Source organism: Echinops telfairi, unplaced genomic scaffold, assembly GCF_000313985.2.
Source record: "Echinops telfairi isolate 266 unplaced genomic scaffold, ASM31398v2 ScPeMD7_7410;HRSCAF=8448, whole genome shotgun sequence".
NCBI lineage: Eukaryota > Metazoa > Chordata > Mammalia > Afrosoricida > Tenrecidae > Echinops > Echinops telfairi.
Genome location: NW_022111310.1, coordinates 26633276 through 26659522, shown reverse-complemented (window position 1 = coordinate 26659522; position 26247 = coordinate 26633276). Strand labels below are relative to the sequence as shown.

The 26247-nt window shown below is 52.6% G+C and overlaps 1 protein-coding gene across 1 annotated transcript in view; it reads left to right on the top strand.

The window, feature by feature from the left end:
- TTLL11 (tubulin tyrosine ligase like 11) overlaps positions 1-26247 on the top strand; it is a 233343-nt gene that overhangs the window by 174037 nt on the left and 33059 nt on the right. The window contains exon 5 of the mRNA XM_045296623.1: positions 23552-23791. Coding sequence (XP_045152558.1) covers positions 23552-23791 — 240 coding nt within the window. The remainder of the gene's footprint in view (positions 1-23551; positions 23792-26247) is intronic.

Below are 26247 nucleotides of genomic sequence, written 5' to 3'. Positions count from 1 at the left end.
TTACAACGTCCTTCTGAAGCCCCGCTTTGAAGTGTCTCCCTGCACTGGACTGGAAGCACTTTGTAGGCTCGGACACAGCTTTGCTTATTTTGTATCCCCTGCGTGCAGTGCTCTGTATATAGATAAGAGATGCCTGTTGCTCAGCTGCCCATTGAGAGAACTCTACTATCCATGAAACCATGGGATGGAAAAAAGGCCAAGTCCAGGTTCCAGTCACCCTTCTCCAGGAGTGTGCTTGGTGAGGCCTGGCCCTTTAACGGTTTGATGGGCCCGGCCAGGCCTCCGGGCCATCTACAGCTGGCTCTGTAGAAGATACTTGTGTGTGTCTCATGCAAAACAGATTATATTTTAAAAAGTAGTTCATTGTGCTTTCTGATTTCAGCTTTTCCGATATCTATATGGACAGGAAACACAGAGTCCGTCCAGTTTCTGACAGACTGTCTTCCTTGAAGCTTTCGCTTTCTCAGCTTTCCGTAGTCAGGTACTGGCCTGTTGGGTAGATCCTCTTACCTGTGGCTACATCTCTCAGGAGGATGTGGTCAGGGGACCCGGGCAGAGGAGTGGGAGAGCAGGAGGGGAGCAGCCCAGCCCAGCAGGAGAAGGGCAGGTCTGGACAACAGAGAATCTTGGGGTGGCTTCCTGCCTAGGCTGTATCACTGTGTAAGCCTCAGGCTCCTCATCTGCAAAATGGGACGATGAGGGTCATCATGAGAGTTAGAAGTGCTTAAAGCAATCCTAGGAAGAAAGTGGGAGCCTGTGAGCAGTGGCTCTATGTAGAACAAAGGGGGGGTTTGGGGGGCAGGGGGCTCTTTCCTCTTTCTACCTTATGGTATCTTAAAATATGTTTGCCCTGGCACATGTTGAACTTATAATTAGCAAAATAGAAAATAAGCATAAAAGCATAAAGTAAGTGTGTGTTGGGGGGCGGGGGGGATGATAATCTTCACTAAACACCAGGCATAAGTTGGCACTCCGTAAAGGGTAGCTATTTTTACTAATTAGTCATTACGCTTAATAATAATAATTAGGAGTCATGATTTCCTCTGGGACAGAGGTCTCAAATTAGTCTGCTGGTGGTGGCTGATGACTCATGGCTTCCTTCCCAGAGAAAGCAGTTCTAGGGTCCCCTCCCACTGGGGCACCCCTCACTTGTCTCCCTGCTCCCCACAGCAGTCACCCTGAGCTGCACACTTGGTGTTACTGCTGCTGCTGCTGCAAACATACTGCTCCATGCACCCGAAACAGAGGGGGCGGCTCTAGGGCAGGTAGAGCACGCTCCTTGAGAGGCTGGCCAAAGGAAGGTGGCAGTGGGGGCAGTGGTCAGGGCAGTCCAGGGCCATCTCTCTGCTGATGGGCAGCCAGTTGTCCAGGAAATGCTAAGGCAGCTGAGAGTCATATCTTTTTTTCTTTTCTTTTCTCTTTGGGTGGCCAAGGAGGCACCCTGATCGATGAGTTTGCCAACATCAATAATTAATTTGGTGCTTCGAGTTGGAAGATTAAGAAAGGCAAAAATAGACCTCTCTGGCATCTGTGGTGACGTGTTTATCATCCACAGCTGATCTTAAGCTCAGGGGTTCTCATCCAGCACATGAGAAAGGGAGAACACATGGCCTTGGAAATCCTATGGGCTAGTTCTAGAGGAATTCTGCTTGATGGCAATATGTATTATTCAGTCTGTGATGGCACTGACCCGGATTTAGTACAAATGAGAATGTTAAACTAAACTCGGAAATCCCTAAGGGTCCAGTAGGTTCAACCGGAGCACACTACAGTCCCACCTAAGAAGGAGAAGGTGAGATTGCTTACCTCGTGTGTGCCCACGAGCAAAGCCGCCAACGTCTGTGGATCTGGGTCCTCGTGTGTGAGGTGAGGTCCCGGAGGCCCCTGGCGCGATGATAAAGACACTTGGTTCTCAGAGGAACACGGACTTGGACGTTTCAGCTGCTTCGTGGCCTGCTGTCAAACTGTGATGGAGAAGCCAGGGAAGGGACTGATACTTACCAGTACGCACCGCAGCAAAGGCCAACACTGGGCTTCGAAGAAAGGAAGCAGGTCTCCCTCACGTACACCCATGCCCTGACCTCCGCGTCAGAATCCTGACATTGCAGCTCCAGAGATTCGATGTCCATGGTGTCAGATGTTGGACATCTTGGGAGTCACCTCGAATCCTTGGACAACTGTGCAGGAGCAGCCTTGCCTCTGGTCCACAGCAAAGCATCTGAGCCACACATAGGTTCCCAAACTTATTTGGCCCACCTCCCCTTTTTCAGAAAAAAAAAAAAAAAAATTACTCTGCACCCAGATGGCAATCAATAACTTCTGTCTTAGCCCGTATCCAGGATAAAGTGTAGTCTCCGAAAGTCATGGGGCAGTTCGATTCTGTCCTGTGGGGTCGCTGTGGGTCACAGTGGACTCGATGGCAATGGATTTAGGGCTTTGTTGTTATCTGCCTTTGAAGTCCTCCCCCTGGACCAATCCAGTGCCCCCAGGGGGGACGGTAGCCCCCTGCTTGGAGGAGCGCTGCTGGAGGCAGCATCTGTGCGTCTGCAGTGCATCCACAGATCAGGCTGTGCAGGGATCTGAGAATATAAGAGTGTCCTGCCCTCCTCCAGCTGGTGGTCTAGGAGTGGCCCTGCACAATCAGTGGACAATTAAAGTCCAGTATAAATGGTGGCGAAGGAGGTAAAGACAGGTAATCATGGAAACCAAGCCAAATTCATTGCCATGGAGTCTATCTGAGCCCATAATGACCCTATAGGGCAGAGGAGAACTGCCCCTGTGGGTTTCTGAAGTTATAACTCTATATGGCTGCAGAAAGCATTTGGTGGGTTCAAACTGCTGACCTTGCAATTAGCAGTCTAGCACGGGAACCACTGTACAGGTTGGATACTGAGTAGGGGTCACCTAAACCAGCCCAAGGGCAGGGCAGGGACATGACCTTCCAGGCAGAGGCAACAACAGCCTGAGCAAAGGACAGGAAGACTTGTGAGTGGGCGGAGACAGCTGCCTGGACCTACATGGAGGTGAGGGACGGGGCTGGGAGGGGGAGGCACAGGAGCAGGAGCAGGAGTGGACCTGGCCAGGCCGGCGGAGCATTTCCACTTTATCCTGCCGGCAAAAGGGAGCCAGTCACTCAGGCAGTCAACAGAGGGGTCAGGACTCAAGAGGCAGCAGTAGCAGCCTGTCAAAAAAAATCCTGCTTTCATAAAAGAATATTCTTTATGAGGGGAAGGAAGGAAGAGGTTTAAGACGGCCAGAGAGAGACAGTAAACTCAACCAATGAGTGAAATACACGCTGTGGCAGATGGTGATGCGGGTAGACTATGGAGAAAAGTGAAGCAATGGAGGGACTTTGGGGTGCCTGGGTGTGGGTAGCAATTGTACACTGTATGGTCAGGCAAGCCGCGCTGAGAAGTGACATTTTGGACGAGCACTTGAAGGACCTGAGGGGGTGAGCTCCGGAGTGACACGATCAGATCTGCTCTTGGCCTGTGGGTCACTTCCTTCTGTCCCATAGACACCTAGCCTTGGGACCTTTGCAGTCAGTCAGGATGGGCTTGGCCTCAAGGCGTGCTGGGAGACCCTAGAAGCAGACTGGCGAAGCAGGGGAGGATGCTGGGACTAGGCAGAGCTGTAGGCTCCAGGAGAGTGAAGTGGGGGGCTGGTGGTCAAGGCTGCAGGCCAGGGCCCAAACTAGCTGAGCACAGCCAAGATCAGAAGATTCCACAGCTATGACAGCTCCAGGCTCACTGAGTGCCAGGAAGCATAACTCACTCTGCACCCCCTCTGGGGGTGCCGGTGGTAGCCAGGGGCCCCATCTCCATGGGAGAGGACGCAGTCCCAGGAAGGCGGGCAGTCAGCACTGGATCTGCGTGTCCCAGGGCAGGAGACCTCGCTGCTTCTATCCCTGTCCTCCCCTCGCAAGAGAAGGGAATCACAGCCTCTATGTCTGTCCCGATAGAGCTCCTGCCTCGGGGGTCTTGAGTGGGCTTCACTGGCCTTTGAACGGGCCAGGGAGCTCAGTGTCCCAGATCTCACTGAAAGGTTGGGCTAACCTCCTGGCCCTCCATCTCCTGACCAGACACGGCCTGCCCGCGTCCCTCGGGACACTGCCCTCGTGCTTGCTGCCCTTGGGCGCATTGAGTCAAATCCAGCCACACTGCGTCCGGGCCCCAGCCATCATTGGTATGTGCAATGGCATAGCTTCCCCTCATCCAATTGTCAGCGGCCAACCCAAGTCGATGAACGTGAGGGAGACAAATTGCAGGTTATCATTCAGCCGCCGTGGCCATCCATATTCATGAAACCTGGAGCCCCGACTCCCTCATAGAATTAAGTGCAACCCTTTAGAGGTACTGGTTTCAGAGACATCGCTACCCCTCGCTCCCCGCCAAACCCCACCTGCTAGCCATCCTGGGAAAGTGGAATACATGTTGCTTCAGGTTGGTAACAACATAGGAAGCCGCTTGGCCTGCCCACAGGCGAGCTATGTGCTTGAAGAGTTCGATGGGCTTCTGTCTCTTAAGAAATTGGTCACATTTCAAAATATTACGCTCCAGTGAACAAGTCGAGGTTGTGTGCAGGAAAAACATACTATTATCTCTAGAGCTTGCAGGAAACAACAGGCTTGTTCCCAAAACAGATGTTTGGCGAAACCCATCCTGACAGGCTCATCAGGCCTGGAGATGGGCCAGCACTTAGTTCCCTGTCTCACAAGGGCAGCCCGTCTCCGCAGGCTGTCCACCCATCCTCCCCACCTGAGCTCAGTGGAGGCACTCCCCGCGGCTCCTCCTTCTGGCGATCCAGTTCTGAAGTTAAACATTTAACCAGCCCGATACTGAGGAAGAAGCAGCCAGCTGGGGGCACCTCCCGTGCGGAGTTTCCCAGCTACACTCATAAGACTGTAGCTCCGTTCTGCTAAACACCAACCCAGGGCTGACTGTGCACCGGGCGCTAACGGCTCCCCGGACCTCCCAGGAAATCCCTCAGAGGCCACCCATTTCAGAGATGAGGAAACTGAGGCCAGTAGCTTATGGTCTCGTTGTTTGCCCCACGGCCACATGGTGAGAAAGAGGCTCAGTCCTAACAGAACCTTGGCTGGCCAGCTCTGAGCCCAAACTCCTCCTGCAGAGCCTCGTTTGTGCATTACCCATCAGACGCTGTGAGACAGGCCCTTGGCGAGTGCTGAGAGGTACTTTTGGGGCAGCAGCCCCCACCCCCGTTGCTAAGAAACAAATGGCAGGGGTGGAGGTCGGCTTTGAGTAGAGGCTATAACTGGATGGATATCTTGGGTCGAGGCGATCTGGATTCACTCATCTGCTTTGCCATGTCTAAGCTGGATGAACTTGGCAAAAGTATGCCCCTGTCCCTTCGTCTCTCATGGGGGAACGTCTCCTATAGAAAATGGGAACCAATGAGAGGCTGTGCCTAGCACAAGCCTGGCAGGCAGCCGGGCCCAGGCGGCTGCTGTTAGACTCCACACTAGCTACGTCCCACTTGCTTGGACTTCCCAGGTACTGGAGTCAGAGCCTCCACACGGACACGGGGCGGCGGAGGTTTCCTCTACAAGACCACACACCCACCCCTCCCATCTCACCCCGACCTGCAAAGGGGGGATGAGGAAGAGGGGGAAGCCAAAACTGACTTTAGAGCTCTGTCTCCCTGTGCAGATGAAGCTGCCAATAGCATTGTAGAAATGGCAAGAAGCAAGTTCGGGTGGGACAAGTATCAGCGTGGACCAAGGGACTCCCTGGACTGCAAGTGGACGCCTGGGTGGGTTTGTCAGGCAGGTGTTGGACTCCGAAGGTGTCTTTTAAAAGCTGCAAGAAGCCCAAGCTCAAGGGAATGGGGTGAAGCCATTTGGACAGAGTCAGTGGCTGCCCCAAACGGCAACAGCCAGGTCGGGGAGACACTAGAACACAGGAAGTGGACATCAGTTCCTGGTCGCAGCACTCCATCTCCTTGCGAGGGAAATGGGCACCATGTTGCTCCCTACCAAGGCTGTTGCCCAGGTGGCATTAGCTCATGGGCGGGAAGTGGCTCCATAGGTCGCTTGTTGGACCGTAGCAAGAGCCCACGGTGCCATCACCAGTCCCATTTCCGGAGCCTGACCCAGGGTGCGCACGAGGCGTCTCTCGGCTCCCTGGGCCCTGGCTGAGCAATAATCCTCGCTCTCGGGCCAGGCTGAAGCCGGCCCTTGGGACGAGCTCGCTCCGGATCGGTCCGCAGTCACAACCGGGACTCCTGCATGCCCTGGCGAGGGGTGACCTTCTGCTAACGGCCCCTGTGGGAGCTCAGCAGCGGCTTTGCTGGACAGAAGTGGATGGAGGTGCGCTTCGGTGAGGATGTTGACTTTGGAACTCCCGCGGGCCACTGGCACTCCGCCCCGGGGGTCGCTGCGAGTCGGAACGGTCAGGACAGGCTGGACGAACAGCGCACAAAAACAACTTCTGGTGACATCGCCTAGTGCCACTGCTGCGCTGCCCCTCCTCCCGTGACCCCGCCTCCCACACACCGGCCCCTCTACTTTCCCGCCTGTGCGTGTAGCTCAGGGAGGGGTAGGTCAGCCAACGTTACCATGACAACCAAGGAAGAGGACAGCTTTGAAACAGTTCCCTGCTTGTTAGTAGAAAACTAAACGAGTCTCTCTCTCTCTCTCTCTCTCTCTCTCTCTCTCTCTCTCTCTCTCTTTCTTGGAGTGGATATCCACCTCATTCCCACTGACATGGGAACCTACTGTTCCCACCAGGTGAGCCAGTCAAGTGGGAATATTAATTTATTTCTACAGGTGTTTGGAGAGGCCACTCTTAAAAAATAGGGATTATCAGGACATGATGGTTCTGGTGATCATGTTACAATCAGCACACTGATTCTTCAGGCTGTCCCTTGGAGAAGCAGGTGTTAGTGGGCATGGCAGCCTAAACGACACCTGTCTGTGTGTCCCCAATTCCTTGGGATGCTTAAGCTGCCTTATCCTGAGCACCAATGATATGTCTGCCCCTCTACTACAACCTCCACAGTTGGTATTTCATCGAAACTCAAAACCAAACTCACTGCCATTGAGTGACTTCTGGCTCCTAGTGGCCCTACAGGAGAGAAGGCTGGAACTGCCCCTGCGGGTGTCTCAGACTGTAAAGCTTTACAGGAGTGAAGAGCCCCCTCGGTCCCCCATGGACCAGCGGGTGGGTTAGAACGACGGACCTCCTGGTTAACAGCCCAATTCATCACCACTATACCGCCAGAGCTCTTGGTCTTTGATCTAGTGCTCACTGAAACCCTGTGGGTTTGGTGTGATTGTCACCACTTTGCAAATGAGGAATGTGATGCTCCCGGAGGTTAAGTACCTTCCCCAAGGTCACTGAGCTGGTGAGAGGCAGTGTGGGAACAGAGGCGCGGCTGTGCCCAATTCACAGCCCCTTTAACTCTTGGGACTCTGCTGCCTTCGCCTGAACCTTGGACTTGAACTCACAGACCCTTTGGAGCCATCAGGGAGACATCATCTCAGACCCCGCCGTGATAACTAAACATTTAGTACTTCTATGAAAAACACCACTGCAAACTGTCTGCATGTCTACTTGGGGAATTGTGCAGTGACAAGAGAAATTAAATACTTTAATGGATTTTGACAACAACTCTATGTTAGGGGAATTCAAATTGCATACAGGACAAAGTAAGACTTTCTCTCTGGACCTGATAGCTAATGTGCATGCCTAATTTATTAGTCCAATTTTTTAAGATCTGATTTTATTAGGACCAGAGTTCTTTAGAGGGAGAGAATCTTGCTGATTGGAGAAGGCAGGTAATCTTCCTGGAGGAGTTTGGGTTTAGCCGACCCAAGGCTCCAGGCTGCAGAATAGGCAGAGAGGCACCATAAATGTGCACGCAATGCGTGGAAGGGCAGATGCATGAATGACGTTGTTGGTTGTGGCTCAGACTCAGTGGCCTCCTGTACAACCGAATGAAACACTGCCTGGTCCTCTGCCCTCCTCACCACTGCTGCTGCCCGAGCCCAGGTGTCGTCACTGTGTCCATCTTGTTGAAGGCCTTCCTTTCTGCCGCAGTTTACCAATCATGACGTCCTTTTCCAGGACCTGGTCTCTCTTGATAGCCTGTCCAAAGGCCATGAGAGGAAGCCTCGCACCCTTGGTCCTCAGGAACACTCTGGTTGCACTTCTTCTAAGGCAGAAGGGTATGTTTTTCTGGCTGTCCGTGGTCTAGTTAGTTTCCTCACCAATACCATAATTCACATTTGGATTTGCAGTTTTCTTGAGTCTTTGTCTTTGGTCTTCCTTTTTCACTGTCCGGCTCTCGTGCATGTGAGATCCCACGGCTTGCGTCAGGCACACCTTAGTCCTCAGAGTGACACCTTTGTTTCCGAACCGTGTCAAAGAATTCTTTCAGCAGCAGATTTGCCCAATGCAGTATGTCACTTGGCTTCTTGATTGCTGCTTCCAGAGGTGTTGATTATAGACCCAACTCATGAAGTCCTTGATAACTTCAATCTTTTTTTTTTTTCTCTCGCCCCGATAACTTCAATCTTTTCTTCGTTTATCATAATGTTGCTTATTGGTCCAGTTGGAAGGAGTTTTGTTCCCCTTATGTTGAGTGTCATCCACACCGAAGGGCTGAACGCTGTGGTCTTTGATCTTCACCAGCGAATGAATGAAAATAGCTACAATTTACTTGGCACTTACTGTATTCCAATCAGGAGCCCTGGTAACTTGGTGGTTACACGTTTGGACTGCAATCCATAAGGTCCACAGTTCGAAACCAGCAGCTGCTTCGAGGGAGAAAGACAGAGCTCTTACCTCCCATAAACAGTTAGAGTCTCAGAAGCTTACAGGGGCAGTTCTACCCTGTCCTGTGGGACCACTATGAGTCGGCATCGGCTCGATGGCTTGTGGTATTCCAATGGTACACTCATCTTGGGTTTAAAGCCACCTCATTTAATCCCTCAGCATCTCCAAGAAGTTGATTTTATTGTCCCTCTACATTTTGCAAAAGAAAATGTAACTTCCCCAAGGTTGTATATTTAATAAGTGGAGGAACAAGGGTGGCGATTGTTCTTATTAACATAAATCATGATTATTTTATTATTACTCTAAAAATGGCTCAACGGAACTTTAAACTGACACCGGCACTCATGTTCTTGCCTCTGGGCAAAATTACACCAAATTCTTCATCCTATTTGTCTCAAAGAATACTTTTCCTACACAGACGTTTATCTAGCATGCCTTTCTTTTCTTGTCTCCTTCCTTTCTTTTTTGCATTACCTATCAGCTGTAGAGCGGGAAACACAAATGGATCTATTTTTGGCAAACTGACAAGCTATCAGGGGAAAGAACCTGCAAGCTTGAACGAGCACAAGACAAGCTAGAGATGATAAGTCCCATAAAAGAGGTGCCACGCGAAACCTGGAAGAGTATTTCTGGGAAGAAGGCAGCAGGGAAGGCTTTGGAGACTAGCTGGCATTTAAAGTGAGCTTTGGAGGATGAACAGGATTGGGGCCTGCCAGGGAACAGACAGGTGCTGGCAAAGAGGTGGGCAGGCCACAGACACCCTGGGCACGGAGACCTGAGGAGAAGCTCTTGGGTAAGCGGTGTAGGTCTTGAAGTCAACGTGTGTGAGAGTGTGATGGGCCAGAGAGCTCTTGTGGAGCAGGCAGCAGGTCAAGGGAAGAGTGTGGTCAAGGACTAGTTCCCCTGGAGGAAGAGAAGCCAGAGAGGAGAAAGGACTCCAGGGGAGCCAGCACAGGTGCAGCCAGACACCAGGAAGGCGGTGACCAGCCACATCGGATGTTATGAGAAGCTGAAATGGGTACAGATAAAGGAGGTCAGTGACAATTAGGCAGTATCTGGGGACCCTTGAGAGATCAGTTTTGGGGGAAGCAGTAGAAGCAGGAACCAGTGTGCGCATATTGAGGTCAGGAGGGGTCCTGCACACAGAATGCCTTTCTCTAGGTCACCACCCCTTGAAGCCAGGGTTCTGTTGGGACATGGGTCACCTGGGAAGTCCCTGGTGCTGTCAAGCCTGGCTGAAAACCAGGCAAGAACATGGTCCTGAGAATCAGACAGAGCCCATGGACCGGAGAAGACCATATGGGTGGCCCATGCCCAGCAGGGCCTTATTGAAGCCCCCTGAGCTCAGCTTCATCTGCTCAATGAACGCGCCAGCCGACACTGGCTGAGTGCTCAACCCATGGCACGTCCGGTCCCATTCGAGCCTCACCACACGGCTGTGAGGTAGGCAGAGCCATCAGCCCCATTCTGCAGATCAAGCCTAATGCATCAGCAAGTTAGCAGACGCTTCCCAGGTGGCCCTTGCCAAGGTTCTAGCTCTGTCGGGGTTGGCTCTCGAGTTGAGTCCGACTCATGGTGCCCCCGTGTGTGGCAGAGCAGAACAACACTCCCTGGGGACTTCCATGCTGTGGCCTTTGGGAAGCAGGTGGCGGGACTTTCTCCCACAGTGTCATTGGGTTTGTTCAAACCACTAGCTCTTCTTTCCCTTCAAGTGTGTAACTGTGTGTGCTAACAGGACACCTTTTGGCTCTCCCACCTTCTCCCCACATTGCCCACTCTCACCCCTGTTATCCAGACTATTCTCATTCATAGCAACCTTTTATAGAATTTCTAAGACTTTAAATCTTTATAGGAGCAGGCAGTCTCATCTTTTCCCCTCAGAACTGCTAGTGGGTTTGAACCACTGACCTTGTAGTTAGTAGCTCAACACCTGACCCACAGCGCCACCAGGGCTCCTTTTGGGCTCTGTAGCATGTGCTAGTATCACCATCGTGAGGTCTTTGTGTGGTTTAAGCAAGATTTTCAATATCTGGTGGAGTTCCTGGCTCATAAGAGGGATGCCTTAATGGTTACCCCGCCTTTCCTCTAACCAGTACAAATGGAAATTCAGGGCACCCTTTCCCGAGAAAAGTCTCTGGGCTCAGTCCCAACAAGCCTCACTCATGTGAGTGCATACCCCACACACAGAGGGCCATGAGCTCTGGGGCCACAGGCAGGAGAAGCTGGGTTTGTGAGCAGCACGAGCACCCTGGTGGCAGGAGGATCCGCCACTGATGTGGAAGTAAACAAAGGGAGTCACCTGGGAAGAGAATAAATCATCATCCCACCTGAAATCTGAGGAGGCGCTCATCTGACTGGAGCTTCTCCCACTGAGCTACTAAATAAAGGCTCCTTGGGGGCACAGCACACAAAGAAAATTAGGATTACCATAGAGGAAGAACTGGGTTTGGGATGGAATTAAACATCAGGAAGAAATTACAGTCTAGGCAGAGAATAACTTCCACACGTGGTCTGCCCGCCGCCCCTCCCCCCCATATTGTCTGCTTTCACAAGCCCTATACTTTGGTGCAGAGCTGTGTTTAAACACTAAAATGCTTTGTGTTGTAGATGTGAGCCAAGTGTGTAATTAAAGGGATCCCTTCATTAGCAGAACTACACAATGAAAGCTCAAGTTGGCCTTTGCTGCTAATTTCAGAGGTGGTAAAACAGAGGCTAATCCAACCACTGATTATAATTGTCACATAGTCTTCCTCTTGCCACTCGGACCTCTTTGTTCTCCCAGAGCAGTCAGGATCTTCCCAGTCGCAGGGAGAGAGGAGAAGAAAGGAAGATCTATGCTGGCAACCAAAAATAGGAGGATAGGGGTTAAACCTGTGGGTCTGGAGGCAGCCCATCTGCACCGCAATCCTAGCCTCATCATGCAGGCAAGTGGCTTGACCTCTGTAAGCGTCACCCTCCTCAGATGTAAACTCAGGTCAATCCCCACTGCCCGGGATTCGATGCTGACTCACAGCGAACCCCACGGGAGAGTAGGAGTGCTCCTTAAGGCTTTGGAGACTGTAACTCTTTATGGGAACAGACAGCCTCATCCTTATTTCCCCTGGAGCAGCTGGTGGAGTTTGAACCACCAGCCTTGTAGTGACTCACTGCCCTCAAGTCGATGCTGACTCGTAGCCCTGTGGGGTTCCGAGACTGTAACTGCTTACGGGAGTAGACAGTCCAGTCTTTTCTCCCGCGGAGCTGGTGGTTTTGACCTGCTGACCATGCAGATTGCCGCCCAGTGCTTAACCACTGCACCAGCTGGGCCCCATCGTTGTAGTTAGCAGCCCTCAACTTAACCTTACCTACTCACTGACATCGAGTCAATTCTGACTCACAGAGACCCTGTAGGTCAGGGTAGAGCTGCCCCTGTGAGTTTCCAAGAGTGTAACGCTGCAAGAGTAGAAAGCCTCCTCTTTCTCCTACAGAGTGGCCGGTGGTCTCAAACTGTCCCCCTTGCAGTTAGCAGCCCAACCACTATGCCACGAGGGCTCTTACACCTAACCTACTGTACCTTCAATTAATACCGGTACCTAATTAATTGGACTGTTGGTAAGCATTGATTGAAACAATGAGTATATCCATTCTCAGATATTTGGGGCACCTGCTGTGTTTTGGAGTTGGGCTTGAGGCCGTGGCTGTATCTGTAAACCAGCCATTGGTGGTACCTGCCTGCCCTCTGCGGGCTTCCAGTCTAGTGAAACAGACCGACATTAGGTGGAGAACTGCAGAAATAGCACTCGCACTACAATTGTGAGGGTGAAAATGAATGCTGTGGGCTTGGCCTGCTGCAGAGCATACCTTAAGCTCTCCGTGCATTTCACTCTCCTGATTAATGTCCTTCTGTGCAGAGCTGGGCAGGTGACGGAGGAAAGAGCGCTGCCTCTACCTCCAGAAAGCCATGGCGAGCTTAGAGAAGGATGATGCTGAGTCTAAGACGTGCAGGGTGCAAGCTTTCTTTTCAAGTGCGACTTTGGGAAAGAGCACTTACAAGGGAGGGAGGGCTGTCGGCCATCAGGCTGCGGGTTGTGGACGTTGAGGCCGGCAGGAACCAGGGCCCTGAGTGCCCTGCTCAAGAGAGGGGGCTTTTCCTGGGGGCCTTGGGCAGCCAGTGTGGCAAGGCTTACCCCTGCAGATACCTCTCCTCAGGCTCCCGTGGGAAACCGAGCAGAGGCTCGCGTGGCCCACCACCCAGCGGGTCTAAAGAGCCACTCCAAAGTCCTTGGGCAAAAAGTACTCTCTCTTCCTGCCAAGGGGGCTGGGGAAGCCTACCACCTCTCACACAGAGTCCGAATTCTGGCCACTTCTTGATGGTTAAGCTCGCTGGTGAGGTCGTTTTACGAAATACAGATGTCTATATTTTTAAGGCTCTGCGCAGGAAGTCGAGAAGAAGGGGCCTGCCTTGGCCACCACCTCTGCCTTGATGCCTCACCTCAACCAAGTGACTAGGGCTCAGCGTCCGTCCCTAGGGAGGACGGGACAAAGTGACCCCTGGGGCCCTTTCCACCTAAGAGTAGGAGGTTCACGCATCCTTCACGAGGGGGCAGCGAAGGTCCCTCCGTGCTTTCTCCTGGAGGCCAGCGACCCCCAGTGGAGAATGAGGACATCGGATGGCTGAGGCTGGAGAGGAGGAGACCATGGGGTAGGTGCCCTGTGACCCTGAGAAGCCGTGAAGAGTGGGATTCCTCAGAGGGCCGGTGGGAGCTCACAGGACCAGAAGGTGGTTAGAGAAAACCCATGCTCTCCCAAGCCCCTGGAGGCCTGGGTTCGTCTCTCCCAGCCTGGGGCTTTAGGGACAGGATAGCAGGGCTCTGAAGACCATGCCAAGCGTGATATAAAGGTGTTTATGGCTACAACAAAGTTGGCCGGCAGGTATTAAAGTGCCCCTGGGTATCACAGACAGTGAAGCAATCAACTGTTGGCTGAAAGGTTGGCGGTTCAAACCCACTGAGGGAAGCTTCAGGAGAGCAGCTTGGGGACGTGTCTGCAGAAGATTACAGCCTAGAAAACCAAGTGGAGCCGTTCCTCTCTGAACACCCCCCCCACCCACCAGCCCCATGCCCACTCAGTAACAGCTAACTGGTGGATGCAGGGGTGCCTGCATGCTCAGCAGCTAACAAAAAGGCTGGTGACTCAAGCCCCACCCAGAGGTGCTTCAGAAGCAAGGCCTGGCGATCTCCTGCCGAAAGTCCAGAGCCATGCAAGCCCTGTGGCGCACAGTTCTGCTGTGACACAGAGGACATCCCCAGGAGTTGGAACCAGCTTCACGGCAACTGGTTTGGTTTTGGAACCAGCGTTGAGGTGGGTGCTAAGCACGGCACAACCACTCTGTCGTCCTCCTCACCTCCGCCCCCAGCTCAGTGCCGTCAGGTAAGAGGAAAGTGGAGCTCCGAGGTGAAAGGGCCTGCTGGAGGTCACACAACTTGCCAGTGGCAGATCTGGGGTCCCAGCCATGCCTCCAGCTGCCCCCCCAACCCGAGCCCACGCTCTGAACCACCAGGTCCACCCCCAGCCGGGAGGAGGAGACAGCCCCCTGGTCTGTGTGTAGAGCACGCCTCGCTGACTCTGGATCTAAGACAGTGTAGAACAGGAGAGGCAACATGGAAGATCCTTGCTCCATGCCGAAGAACAAGCATGTTCGCAGGCCTGGGTAAAATGAGCGGGCTGGGCCCTGTGGCTGCTTCAGGCCGTCTGTGTCAGTCCGGGTGGACTAGAAGAACAAATTCATAGACACTCATATGTGTATAAGACAGAGCTTTACATACAAGAGCAATTGAATATTGAGAAAACATCCCAGCTCAGTCCAGATCAAGTCCATGAGTCCGATATTAGCCCATATGTCTGATACCAGTCTATAAAGTCCTCTTCAGACTCACGAAACACATGCAATGATGCCGAATGCAGGATGATCACAGGCCAGTGGGGGGGAAGTCTTGTGGATCTAGTGGCATTCTAAGCATCTCAGCACTGGCAGGAGTCTCCACGTGGCTGCTCCAGCTCAGGGCACTAGGTAGTTCCATGTGTCTTGTCAGCTGCAATATCTCCCAGGGAGTCAGCAGAGAAAGAGTGTGTGTCTTTTGGCTCTAAGGAGGAAGACAGGAGTTCCCAGAATCCTCAGGAGAAGGCCATGCCCACACACAGGTCTCATTGGCTATGACCGGATTGGCAGGCTAGACTCCACCCCTTCACTCTGAATCCTCTCAAACGGACAAACGATTATAAAACTACCATACCGTCCTAGCTTTGAAATACGGGTAGGAGCTGGGCACTAGAGGAAGTGCTCGTGCTTGTCTTTCTGGCCCCTGACCAAGCAGGTAGATGCTGCTACAGCAGCTGCAGACACAGGCAGCTCCGGGAAGTGGTCCTGAGCAGGGGCGGAGACCTAGTCTGTCCTTGTTGCCTTGTGGGGGTGGGGGGGTGTCTTTAAGTCGTTCTTTCCACACACACTGTGTGTGGCTGCATCACAGGAGTCCACAGCCGCAACATAGCAGCTCCGTTTGTTTGTGGAATTAAACATGTGTGGTGGTCCCACCCTGGCCATCACACAAGGTCAGACAAGCCCCTCCAGGACGATTCCTCTGGATGCTTCCTAGAAAGGCTGTGTGTCTGATCTTAAACCGTACTATCATCCGGTGCCAGGCACAGAGTAAGGACCTGGGGCACCGCTGTCAGGGTGGAGAGCATCTGAGTCCAGGGGAGTTGTACAACCAGACCGAGGGGGAGCTTGGCGCAGTGGAAAGTACGTGGGTTTTGAAGCTAGGCACACCTAGGTTCAAATCCTCTTTCAGCCATGTCATCACTGAGTGATCTCTGAAAAAGATGAGCACATAGTTCTCATCTGTAAAGCTGGATGACAGACCACTCACCACACCGAATCCTTAGAGTAATGCCAGGGCAGAATGAAACATGACAGGCACCTGCCTGGCTTTCGGGGGGCGCTTACAGTGCTTAGCAGTGTGTAGAAGCCATGTGGGGGGGGTGGTTAGAAAGGAGCCAGGACCCTGGACATCCGTGTGCTTTGGTTTCTTTCCCGAGCCCATAACCTCGCACCCTCATTCCTCAATCTCTTCATCTCTGAAACAGGAACAATAACGGTCGCATCTGCTTTGCACTGTTTTATGCAAGATTTTATCTAAATTTATTTTTTGAGGATTTTGGCACATAGTGGAGCCACCAAGGTCACCAGCCTCGTCTGTTGCGGCTGCTGATGCTCCTGCATGCAGTGGAAGGACATGCTCAAGTGGGGCCAGGTGACTGTCCAGTGGAGGGGGGCACCTGGCCTGCTGGCCTGCTGGGGGGTGTTGGTGGTACCTATGGAGGGGGAAGGCAGAAACAGAGCCACCCCCACCCCCACCCCCCCGCCTCAGTTCACAGGGGCGAGAATGTCAGAGAAGGGCCCTCGTTAGGCCCATCTCTGCATCAGCGTGGGCTTTCATGCTGCATCCATTTTTCAGGCCCCATTGTCTTCCTTTCAAACAGCGTTTCCATGCCTATCAAGCCAATGGGGCATCTGCGATGGCAGAGAGTTTTCAAGAGGCAGAGCTGGGCTACATGGTAGTTATGTTTATTTTTAGCAACCGTGTCCTCTAACTCTTTAAATGAGCTGCTGGGCTAATGGAAGGGGCTTCTGTGGTGTCTGGTTAGCAGCCTCCTCACTTAGGAATGCCGATGCGCGTGCGCACACTCTTGAAATGTGTCAGCGAGGCTGAAGGTACGTCACCTGGGCCAAATGGCAGGAAAAGGAAGCGCCATCCCCTTGCCTGTGCGGCACCCCTGCCCTCTGGGCTCTCCTGCCACGTCACCAGTGCCAGGCACATGAGCCAAGGTGTCTCTCGCTCTTTGTCCCCCTCACCCCAGCAGCCGTCGAGCCCTTATGTGTCCAGTGTTTCGTGTCAGCCCTCTGGCTCCATGTCCGTTACAACTGCCCTTGGTGAAGCCACGGCCATCAAGTGGATCCCGACTCCTGGCGCCCCTCTGGAGGGTCCCCAAGACGGTAAATCTCCAAGGGAGCAGACAGCGTCACCTTTCTCCCTCAGAAGGGCTGGTGGGTCTGGACCATCCACCTGGTGGTTAGCGGTCCAACGCCCAGTCCACCCTAGATCGGTGTTTCTTAGACTTTAGCCTACATCAGAATCGCTGCGAGGCTGGCTAAATCTTCAGGTGCTAGACCCCACTTACAGAGTTTCTGATTCAGTAGGTCTGGCGCGGGGCTCAAGAATTCGGAGTGTATCTAACCAGTTCCCGGTGATGCCAACGCTGCTTGCTGCAGGGACCGCTCTGGCGGGATCACTGACGTAGACCATTCCAGGAGCTTCCCAGCACTCCTCCTCTGCCCTCGGACAACCTGCTGCAGGCAGATTCGTTCTTCCTTCTCTCTTGAGAATCTCCCACCGTCTTCTCATCTCCATAGAACCGTTGTCTGACAGTCAGCTCCTTTAAGAACCAGACTCAGGCTGGACCGCTGGTCACGTCCTCATCTGCACCCCTTCACAGGCCCGGCCAAGAACCCTGCGGGCCAGCGTCCTTCCCTGTGCATCAGTTCCTTTCCCGGGGTCCATCCTGTCCCCCCACTTGCTCGTGTGCTCTGGGGTGGCAGGGACTGTGTGTCTAACTCACCCGTGTGCCCACTCCATCTGAGATGCGAGGCGATTGCTTCGTGAGTAAGGAAATGACGGAAAAGATGCTTCACTGGAGATGAACATTATTCTCTGAAACCGTTCCAGCAACGTCCCTGAGACTGGAATGTTGGCCTTTGTGACATCTATCTTCCTATTTCCGTTCAGTGCTAGGAATAAAAGTAGTTTATACACAAGAAGAACAGTCTTTGCTGTGATTTAAATCGCCTTAGCAGAAGAAGAAGCCCGAGTAAAATCGTCTTGGGCATAAATCTTGATTCTTCTGTGGATTGTGATGACTTTGAGCATGTTGCTCAGCGTTCTGGCTGGGCCCCCAGTTCTTATCTGGAAAATGGGAATGATTTCTACCTACTCTAGAGCAGTTACGAGAAACAGTGAGATAGTATAGGTAAGCCATTTGGCATGTTGTTGGTCCCTTGCGAATCAGGTGGGGGAGAAACCTTTTTTCCTACCAAGGGACATGTGTAACCCCATTTTCAGGCCACACCGGTCAAACAGTTAATGAACTCATCACGGATGTGATGGCCGGAAGTGCGTCTCTCTGAATGAGGCCTGTGATATCAACAGGCATCCATGATGTCAAGGACCTTACTCGGCCTTCACGCGGAAGGAACATCCCCACCCCTGCGTACCTGGCTGCTCTTTTTAACAGAAGGCTTTCCAGGCAATATAGAGACAGATGGGTGTTCACGAGAGTTTTAATGAAAAGAATTCCATTTTATTTGAAAAACGATAGATAAAACATTCCAGGATTTTCTCTCCCCTATTTTAATGAATCAAGGATACAGCAAATCCAGTCATCATACTTAACAACAAAAAAGGACTAGTAAGCTTGATTTATATTTTCTATACCAGTCACTTTTATTTCATAAGCCTGACATTTCCACTAAACTACGATTAAGTAAAGTCAGGTTTTTACAGTATTTGTGATGGCTTGGATCGCGATGTGATCATTGGAATTGTCTCCTGCAAAGATAGCATTTCTCCTTACTTTGTTTCCTCTAACCCAGCAGTGCCGTCTCTAGTGCCTCCGCCCCGCTGAATAGAGCACTCCCGCCTGAACGTGTGGCTTTCAGATATCTGGGTCGGCGAAGGCCCTTTCCATCTGGAGGTTACCCATTGGGATTCAGGAAAGATGGGAAATTGTAGTCCTCCAGGGAATGCAGCAGCCCTTAAAATAAATGTGAGAGATTGTCTCATAGAGGAGAGAGCAGGTGAATTCTGGGTAACTCCCGAGGAAGCCGGGGGGCATATACGGGAGGTGGACCCTGGAGGAGACAGCACTCTGAGTCTCCATCAGGAAAGCTTTCGTCGTGAGGGGGCTCTGGACGTGGTTGGGTCCCGATGACCAGGACAGCCCAGCCTAAGGCCACTTCTCCAAACTGTTGGCTGATTGAACAATCTGCTGATGTAGTGTGCCAGCTGCCTGCGTTGACGGCCTTCTCTAAAATGACGTCACTGTACAAAGTGCCTGGAACTTGGAGCAGCGCAGGTTGCCTGCGACTGTGAGCGTGCTAAGCTGCTGAAGCGCATAGTGGTTCAGAGTGGACACTTGGAGGTTGAGACGGTGAATTTGATGTTCTGTCTATTCTGCCAGTCAGACAGCATGACGTCATTGGACACTGTGATCTCCATGGCTGCCCCTAGCGGTAGCTGGTGTGCTTCCGAGCGGGAGGACACTTGGGGGACAGATCACTCAGCTCTATTTAGTCCAATGATAGGTTACATAGCCACTAAATGAAGGGGGGATCGGTTAATTAAATCATGGCTCAGGCAGAACACAGAATATTACATGTCTAAGAGAAATGAGCTCATGAATCCTGTGCACTGCCAGGGCAAAATACTCGTGAAACAATGTAAAGTGTGCCAAGACAGCATTAGGCTGCTTGTAATGTGACCCTAATTTTAATAGACAGACAAGAAATGGAATGTTTAAGAGTAGTTATCCCTGAGTTGTGAAATTGCCCATGACCGTGGGCCCTTTACACATTTCTCAGAATGTCTGAGAAGAGCATGAATGGTGTTAGAATCTAAGCCCTTCAAAGCACAAAAGAAATCATGGTATTTAGGATTCTGTTGGAGCCCTGATGGCTGAGTGGGTTGCGAATTGGGCTGCTAGCCATTAGGTCAGCAGTTGAAAACCATCAGCCACCCTGCAGGAGAAAGCTGAGGCTCTCTGCTCGAGGAAAGACTTACAGCCTCGGAGACCCGCAGGGGCAGTTCAAGCCTGCCCTGCAGGGTCTCGATGAGTCAGGGTTGACTCGGTGGCTGTGATAGTGAGTTTTTAGAGGATCTTGTTGCCCCGCCCGCAAAACCCCACGGTGTGAGTCGGGGTGCTAAACTGGAGAGAGCCCTGGGTGAGGCGAATGGAGTTAAAACTCCAAGTCAGCCGGCGCTGAGATACTTCACCTCACTCAGCCTCAGTGTCTCATCTGGAGCGGTGGGAGAGAGGAGGAGCCCACGTGTTAGGATCGGTGTGAAGAGCCAGTGAGACCATGAAGGTGGCTGGTCTTGAGCTATTTCCGTGGTCACTGAGGACGCGCAACCCATCCGTTCCCAAGCCTCCGCTCTCAGGAGAACGGCCCGAGCGCTTACAAAAGTCAGCGATTGCCCTTCGCCCAGTCTCTGAAGAGCTAATTGCCGGGAACAGGGCAGCTTTCTCGTCTTCCTTCCTTAACCTTAGTGGGGAAACATTTCGTTTCATCTGAACAGTGGCCACCTGGCTTTCCTTGACCGTCCTAAGTGTGACGTACTGGCGGCAAAATCATTTTCCCTGAAGGACCACCATGTCCCCGTTGTTTCCATCTGCTCCCACCTCCATTCCCCTCACCCCCACCGGGAACATGGCTTTCCCCGAGAAGCCGGACCCTCCCCTTTGGAGGGGGAAGCAGGTGTTTTTCCAGATTGTCCCACACCATTACTTTAAAGGAAGTTTTTCTCTGTTCCCCCTCCCCTCTTACCCCCCACCCTCCGTTCTGCTTCTGCTTCCCCTTGCTTTGAGACCAGCGTCAGGACTTCCTTTGGAAGTGTAAGCTGGATTGGCAGACTTGGGGATTCGAACTCGGGAGTGCTCTGTATGTCCGAGAGGCTGGCTCCTTGGGCTGCAATGCAAGGAGGACCCTTTGGGTTGCTGCGCCGAGCATGCCGCTTCTCTGTTGAATCTCGGCTCCATTTGACAAAACTGGTCTGAGCTGGGCAGAGGGTGCCTGGCAGCTAAAGAGAAAGGTTGGTGGCCTGGGGCCACCCAGGGGTGCCTGAGAAAATAGGTCTAGCGGCCCCCTTCTGAAAACTCCAGGATCCCACAGAGCACAGGTCTGCCCTGGAATATGCACGAGGTGGCCGTGAGCCCAAAGTCAACCTGCTGGTCATGGTTCTTACAGGCACAGAGCACACCGCCTCGCTGTGAGTCTTTATCTGAGGCATATGAGCCTTGCTATTAAACTGGAGCTGCCCCAGTTGAACAAGTGACCTTAATTATGTCCCAGGATCTGAATATGTGCCAGGTCCCACTAGAAACAGAACTGAATCAGATGTGGCTCTCGCCTTCCAGGGGCTGCCCCGCTGGTGAGAGAGACTGACCTGTGCATCAGCCTGGCAGGGGCCCCTGGGAGAGAGCCACCAGCTGTGTCCAGGGCACACCAGAGTCAGTGTCCAAAGTGGGAAAGCCGTGCTCAGGCACGTCGGGGCCAGAGGAATGTCTGCGGGGTACAGGGACTTCAGGGTGTCCCAGCGCAGGGACGGGCCGCCTGTTTGCTTGGAAGCAGGAGTGCTGGTGGCGCCGTGGTCCAAGCGATTGGCTGTGAACCCCAAGGCCAGTGGTTCACAACCACCAGCCACTCCGAGGGAGAAAGCTAGGGCAGTCTGCTTCCGTCCAGACGGCAGCTTGGGCAACTCCACGGGGCAGTTCTGCTCCATCCTCTGGGCTTGCCATGATGGGCAGGGCCCACTCAGCAGCCCTGGCTGGGTCTGGAGGAGCCCTGAGGCCATAGCCATCTGATGAAGAAGAGGCGAGGAAAGGGCTTCGCACAGCTTGAAACTCCAAGAGTAGCTCTCGCGTTCCTGTTTCTCAATCAGACAGTATCTTCTAGTCATGAAGAACCAAGGTTCCGTCCCAGCAGTGGGCACAGCAGGTAGGGGAGGGTGACCGCTGGCCTCAAGTCGCCTGTGGGCAGGGCGGGAGCCAGGGAAATGAGAGAGGCGGCAGTACAGAGAGGCCTAGGGTGATGTGGGGAATTGGCGGTCCAGAAACAGTCCAAGTTCCAGGCCAGGTCAGTGGATGGCAGCGTGAGAGGGCACGTGTTCAAGGTCTTAAGGAAATGGCAGCAAAGAAAAAGAGAGAAGGGATTAAGGAGCCCTGGGCGTGCGGTGGTTAAGCAGTCAGTTGGTAACGGACAAGTCCTTAGTTGGAACCTATACCAGGCACTCTTGGGAGAAAGATGTGACCGTTTGCTTCCATAAACATCGACCGTGTTGGAAACCCTGTGGAGCACTTCCTTCTACACTGTCCTATTGGGCCCTATATGAGTTGGAATCCTAATATGAGTGGAGCGTACATCGTTAGGTCCTATATGAGCTGGAGGAGCCCTAATGGCATAGTGGTTATGCGTTGGTTGCTAACCGCAGGGTCAGTAGCTCTAAACTTCCAGCCACTCCAACAGAGAAAGATAGGGCTTTCTACTCCCGCCAAGAGTTACCACCTCAGAAATTCACAGGGGCATTTCCACCCTGTCCTATAGGGTCACTATGAGCCAGCCTCGACTCAATGACCGTGAGTTTGGGGTTTCTGTGTATGAGTTGGAATCCACTAGACAGTTTAGCAGGAGAGAAAAATAAGTAAGGGCGTTGAGTGTCAGAATGCGGAGAGGGGACTTCGTTGTGTCACTACGTAATTTTAACAAGGAGGTGACACAAACTCAAAGTGCCAACGTGGAGGATGGGTTTATGGATGGCAAAGGCTGGCGGCAGGAAGACTCCCATCCAGACGAGAACCTGATGAGGCCAAGCAGGGAGAGAGGAAGGGAATGTTGGCGCCAGGGAACACTCTAACTGTTACCCTTGGCTGTGACGGCTCCGACTCCGAGTGCTCACACCCCGCCCCTATGTGTTACGGAATAGAACTGTGCCCCATGTGGTCGTCTGCAACTGTGGTGGAAGCAGACCACTGGATCTTTCTTCCAGCCACAGCACCACTGGTTGGTTTGAACCACAAACCTTTAGGGCAGTGGCCAAGTGCAAATTGTGTGTCACTGGGACCTCGGAGGACCTCTCCCAAAGGAGAGAAGAGTCGGGCATCTATTCTGACTCTCCCTGCCTGGGTAACCGGCAGGCGGCTCACACTCGAGGAAGTGGGAAATGCAGGCTTCGCGTCATTTCGGTCCTCCGTCCCTGAGGGCTGTCCTGACAGTTATACACAGTTGGTAGGTGGCTATGTGGATTTTGAGGTGAGAAGAGTGTTCAGAGCCAGAGATGGATATTTTGAGAGTTGTTGCTTCTTAATTTCCTGAAATATTAGAATAATTATAGAAGAAAATATCCAAACTATGGAATCACAACGCTATGATAATTTTTTTTTTGGTATGAGTTCCAAATAAGAAAACCGTTAAGCCAGGAAATGTAATTGCTCCTATTCCTAGAATTGGGTAACTGGTGTATCTTTGCAAATTGTTCATTGAACTGTGCCCATGGCTTCTTGCCAGTCCTCAATGAGATTTTATATTTCTTAATTATTCAATTACTACTCATAAGTAGGAGTTTGACATCAAACCCAGCCTGCTCCGTAATAGAGTGTTCTCTTACAGTACAGCAGTGTCCCACACTGGAAGGCGAGGCCGATAGAACAGAGACTGAGCATCCTGACTGCCGCCGGGTTTAAGGCCAGGCACTAGGTGTGTGACCTTGGGCAAGTCACTGGGCTTCTCTGAGGTCAGTTTTCAGGTCGGTAAGATGGAATGACATAGTGATTGCACCCAATCCCAGGGCTGTCGTATAAATGTAAACGCGCCTGTGTAAGGAAAATCGTGACACATGCGCCGACACGCTCCCTGACGTTTGGTTCGGTTGTTCCCCTGTGTGCCGCAGACCTCAGCAGTCTGAAAATGCAGAAGATACTTCGGACAGTGACATGCTCGCCGCCCCGGAGGGCCACTCCCATTCCGAACCCTACCTGCCCTCCATCTGCCTCAAGCAAGTGTTCCCCAAGTACGCCAAGCATTTCAACTACCTGCGCCTGGTGGACAGGATGGCAAATCTGTTTATCCGGTTCCTGGGCATCAAGGGGACAATGAAGTTGGGACCAACAGGCTTCCGTACCTTCATAAGGTCAGTGAATCTACCTCCTCCTGGCTTTGGCTTGGGTGGGGTGGCATCTCATTCCACACTGAGCTGGTGAGGTCTCTGAGTTCTTGGGAGGGCCTGTGGTGCCCACTCAGTGCCTCGTTTGAGGCTGGATTGCCCTCGTGGTTGGCTCTGGGCCTGGCCCACTGCTGTGTGACAGTGAATGTTATAGATGGGACACTTCTGAGGATCTCGTTACATGAGTTAAAAGGCAAGATGTCACGCTGAAGACGAAGGTAAGCCATGATAGTGCAATAGCCTTATATGCATGCAATAGCTGGACCAAAGAGAATTGAAGCGTTTGAACTGTGGTGCTGGTGAGGAACCTGAGCTATCCCATGCACTGCCAGAAGGACAGTAACTCAGTGTGGCACAGAGTACAACCAGGATGCGGCCTAGAAGCAAGGCGAGTGAGCTCTGTCTCCCGTGTGTTAGATGTATCATCAGGGGGGACCTGTCCCTGGAGAAGGGCATCGTGCTTGGTAAAGGAGAAGTGCAGCACTACAGAGGAAGCGCCTGAATGGGATGGACTGGCCCTGTGGCTGCAACAGGGCCTCAGATACAGCCACGACTGAGAGGATGGTGCAGGAGCAGGCAGTCTTTGGGTCTGTTGTCTGCAGGAGCTGGCTGGGTGGCACCTAGCAGCAACAACAACATGGAGGTGACAGGGCGTCCCTGGGTAGCGCCCATCGTTAAGCGTGCAACTTCTAGTCAAAAGGCCCCTTGGACGCAGCAGGCAGATCAGACAGCTATCCAGGAGATCTGTCTCCCAAAAGTTTCAGCCTTGAAGCCCCTAGAGGGTGGTTCCACTTGGTCCCCGTGAGTCAGATAGAACAACCGCAGAGGGGACAGCAGCACGCCTCACCTTCTACCTGTGGTTAGAAGAATGCTTGTGTGCTATCCTGAGTGAGGCCCTGGGTCAACGCGTGCATTGTGCACCGCCGTGGGGTCAGACGGACCGCGAGCCTCTGCGGCTGGGGCCCAGCTCCCCCCGAGGCGCAGGCCTGTGCTGACGGTCCGTGAAGCTGCAGTCGACAAACAAGGCCCAGCTCTTCCCAGGCGTCACTGTCAGCGGAGAAAAGTTAAATAATTCAGCTGATAAATAATGTAAGACATTTGTTCTAATACAAAAATAACACGGTGGTATTGTGGATTATAATACACAATGTGCATGAATTTTAAAGATAGCACACGAGATAACAAAGAAATTGCATTTCTGCCGCAGCCTACAAAGGAAGCTGCTGCCACTTGATCTTCTGAGGCTGCTCGGTGACTCGCCTCTTCCCTTGGTGGCATTTCTGGGGCAAGGCAGGAGGACTCCCAGACTGGGTCGCCCTTGGGAAAATCCCTTGCTGCTCTCTGTACCTCGATGGCTTCTTCCTGTAAAATGGGGATGAGGCTGCCTAGACCCTAGAGAAGGAGCCCTGAGGCGCGGTGATGAAGCGCTTGGTGGCGAACCAGAAGGCTGGTGTTTCAAACCCACCCAGCTGGCCTGCAGAAGAAAAGGCCTGGCAGTGTGCCCCCAGGAAGATCACAGCTGAAGCCACCTCAGGGCGCAGCTCTCCGCGGTCGCCAGGCGTTGCCACAAGTGGGTATGGACTCCATGGCACCTGGCAGCAACACTGACACCCCGAGTGGGTGCATCAGCCAAACCCACTGCCAATGAGTCTGTTACCACTCAGAGCAACTCTGAACTAGGCTGCTGAGCCCGAAACCCACTACGGGAGCAGACAGCCTCATCTTTCTCCTGAGGAGCCACCAGTAGGTTTGAACTGCCAACCTTGTGCCACCAGGGCTCCTTTGCTGGGTGGTCAGCTCCCCCTCAAATAAAGTGAGTTTCTTCTTATACAGTTAAAAGGGTCCCAACAACAACATATATAAAGTGCCCTGTACAGGGTCTGGCACATAGGCGGTCTGGACCCCTAGGGCAGCAGTGACTCGTCTGGGACAGAGATTTGTGGTGAGCAATCCGTTCATTGTAGCCTATACACCCCAAAGAGAGGCTCTGTCAGCACTCCATGTTGCTGCTGTTTGTCTCCTCGTTGGTTTTCCTCTTTCTACCTGGCACCTCCCAGTCCCACTCTTCACAGCTTTATTCACGACAGCAAATCATTAGGAAACCATTCTGTCAGGCGCGTTGTACTTCCTTTTTTACTAAATGCGTTTTTAGAATTGTAACTCTCAACCAAAGGGGAAAAAAAAAGCCACAACAACGCATTGCTTGTAGTCTCTTTGGTCCTGGTAGGACGCTCAACAAACACTGGCGGGAATTTCGGCCGTGGCAGTCCACCTGAAGTAGTGTTGGCACAGCCCTCCAAGAAGGGCCCAGTGCTCATTTCAGGAGGAAGGAAAGTCTCATGGAAAGAGCACATCTTTGGACACAGAAAGACTGATTTCCTCACCAGGCCTCGTGTTTCCGAGCTGGGCAACTTTAAACAAAT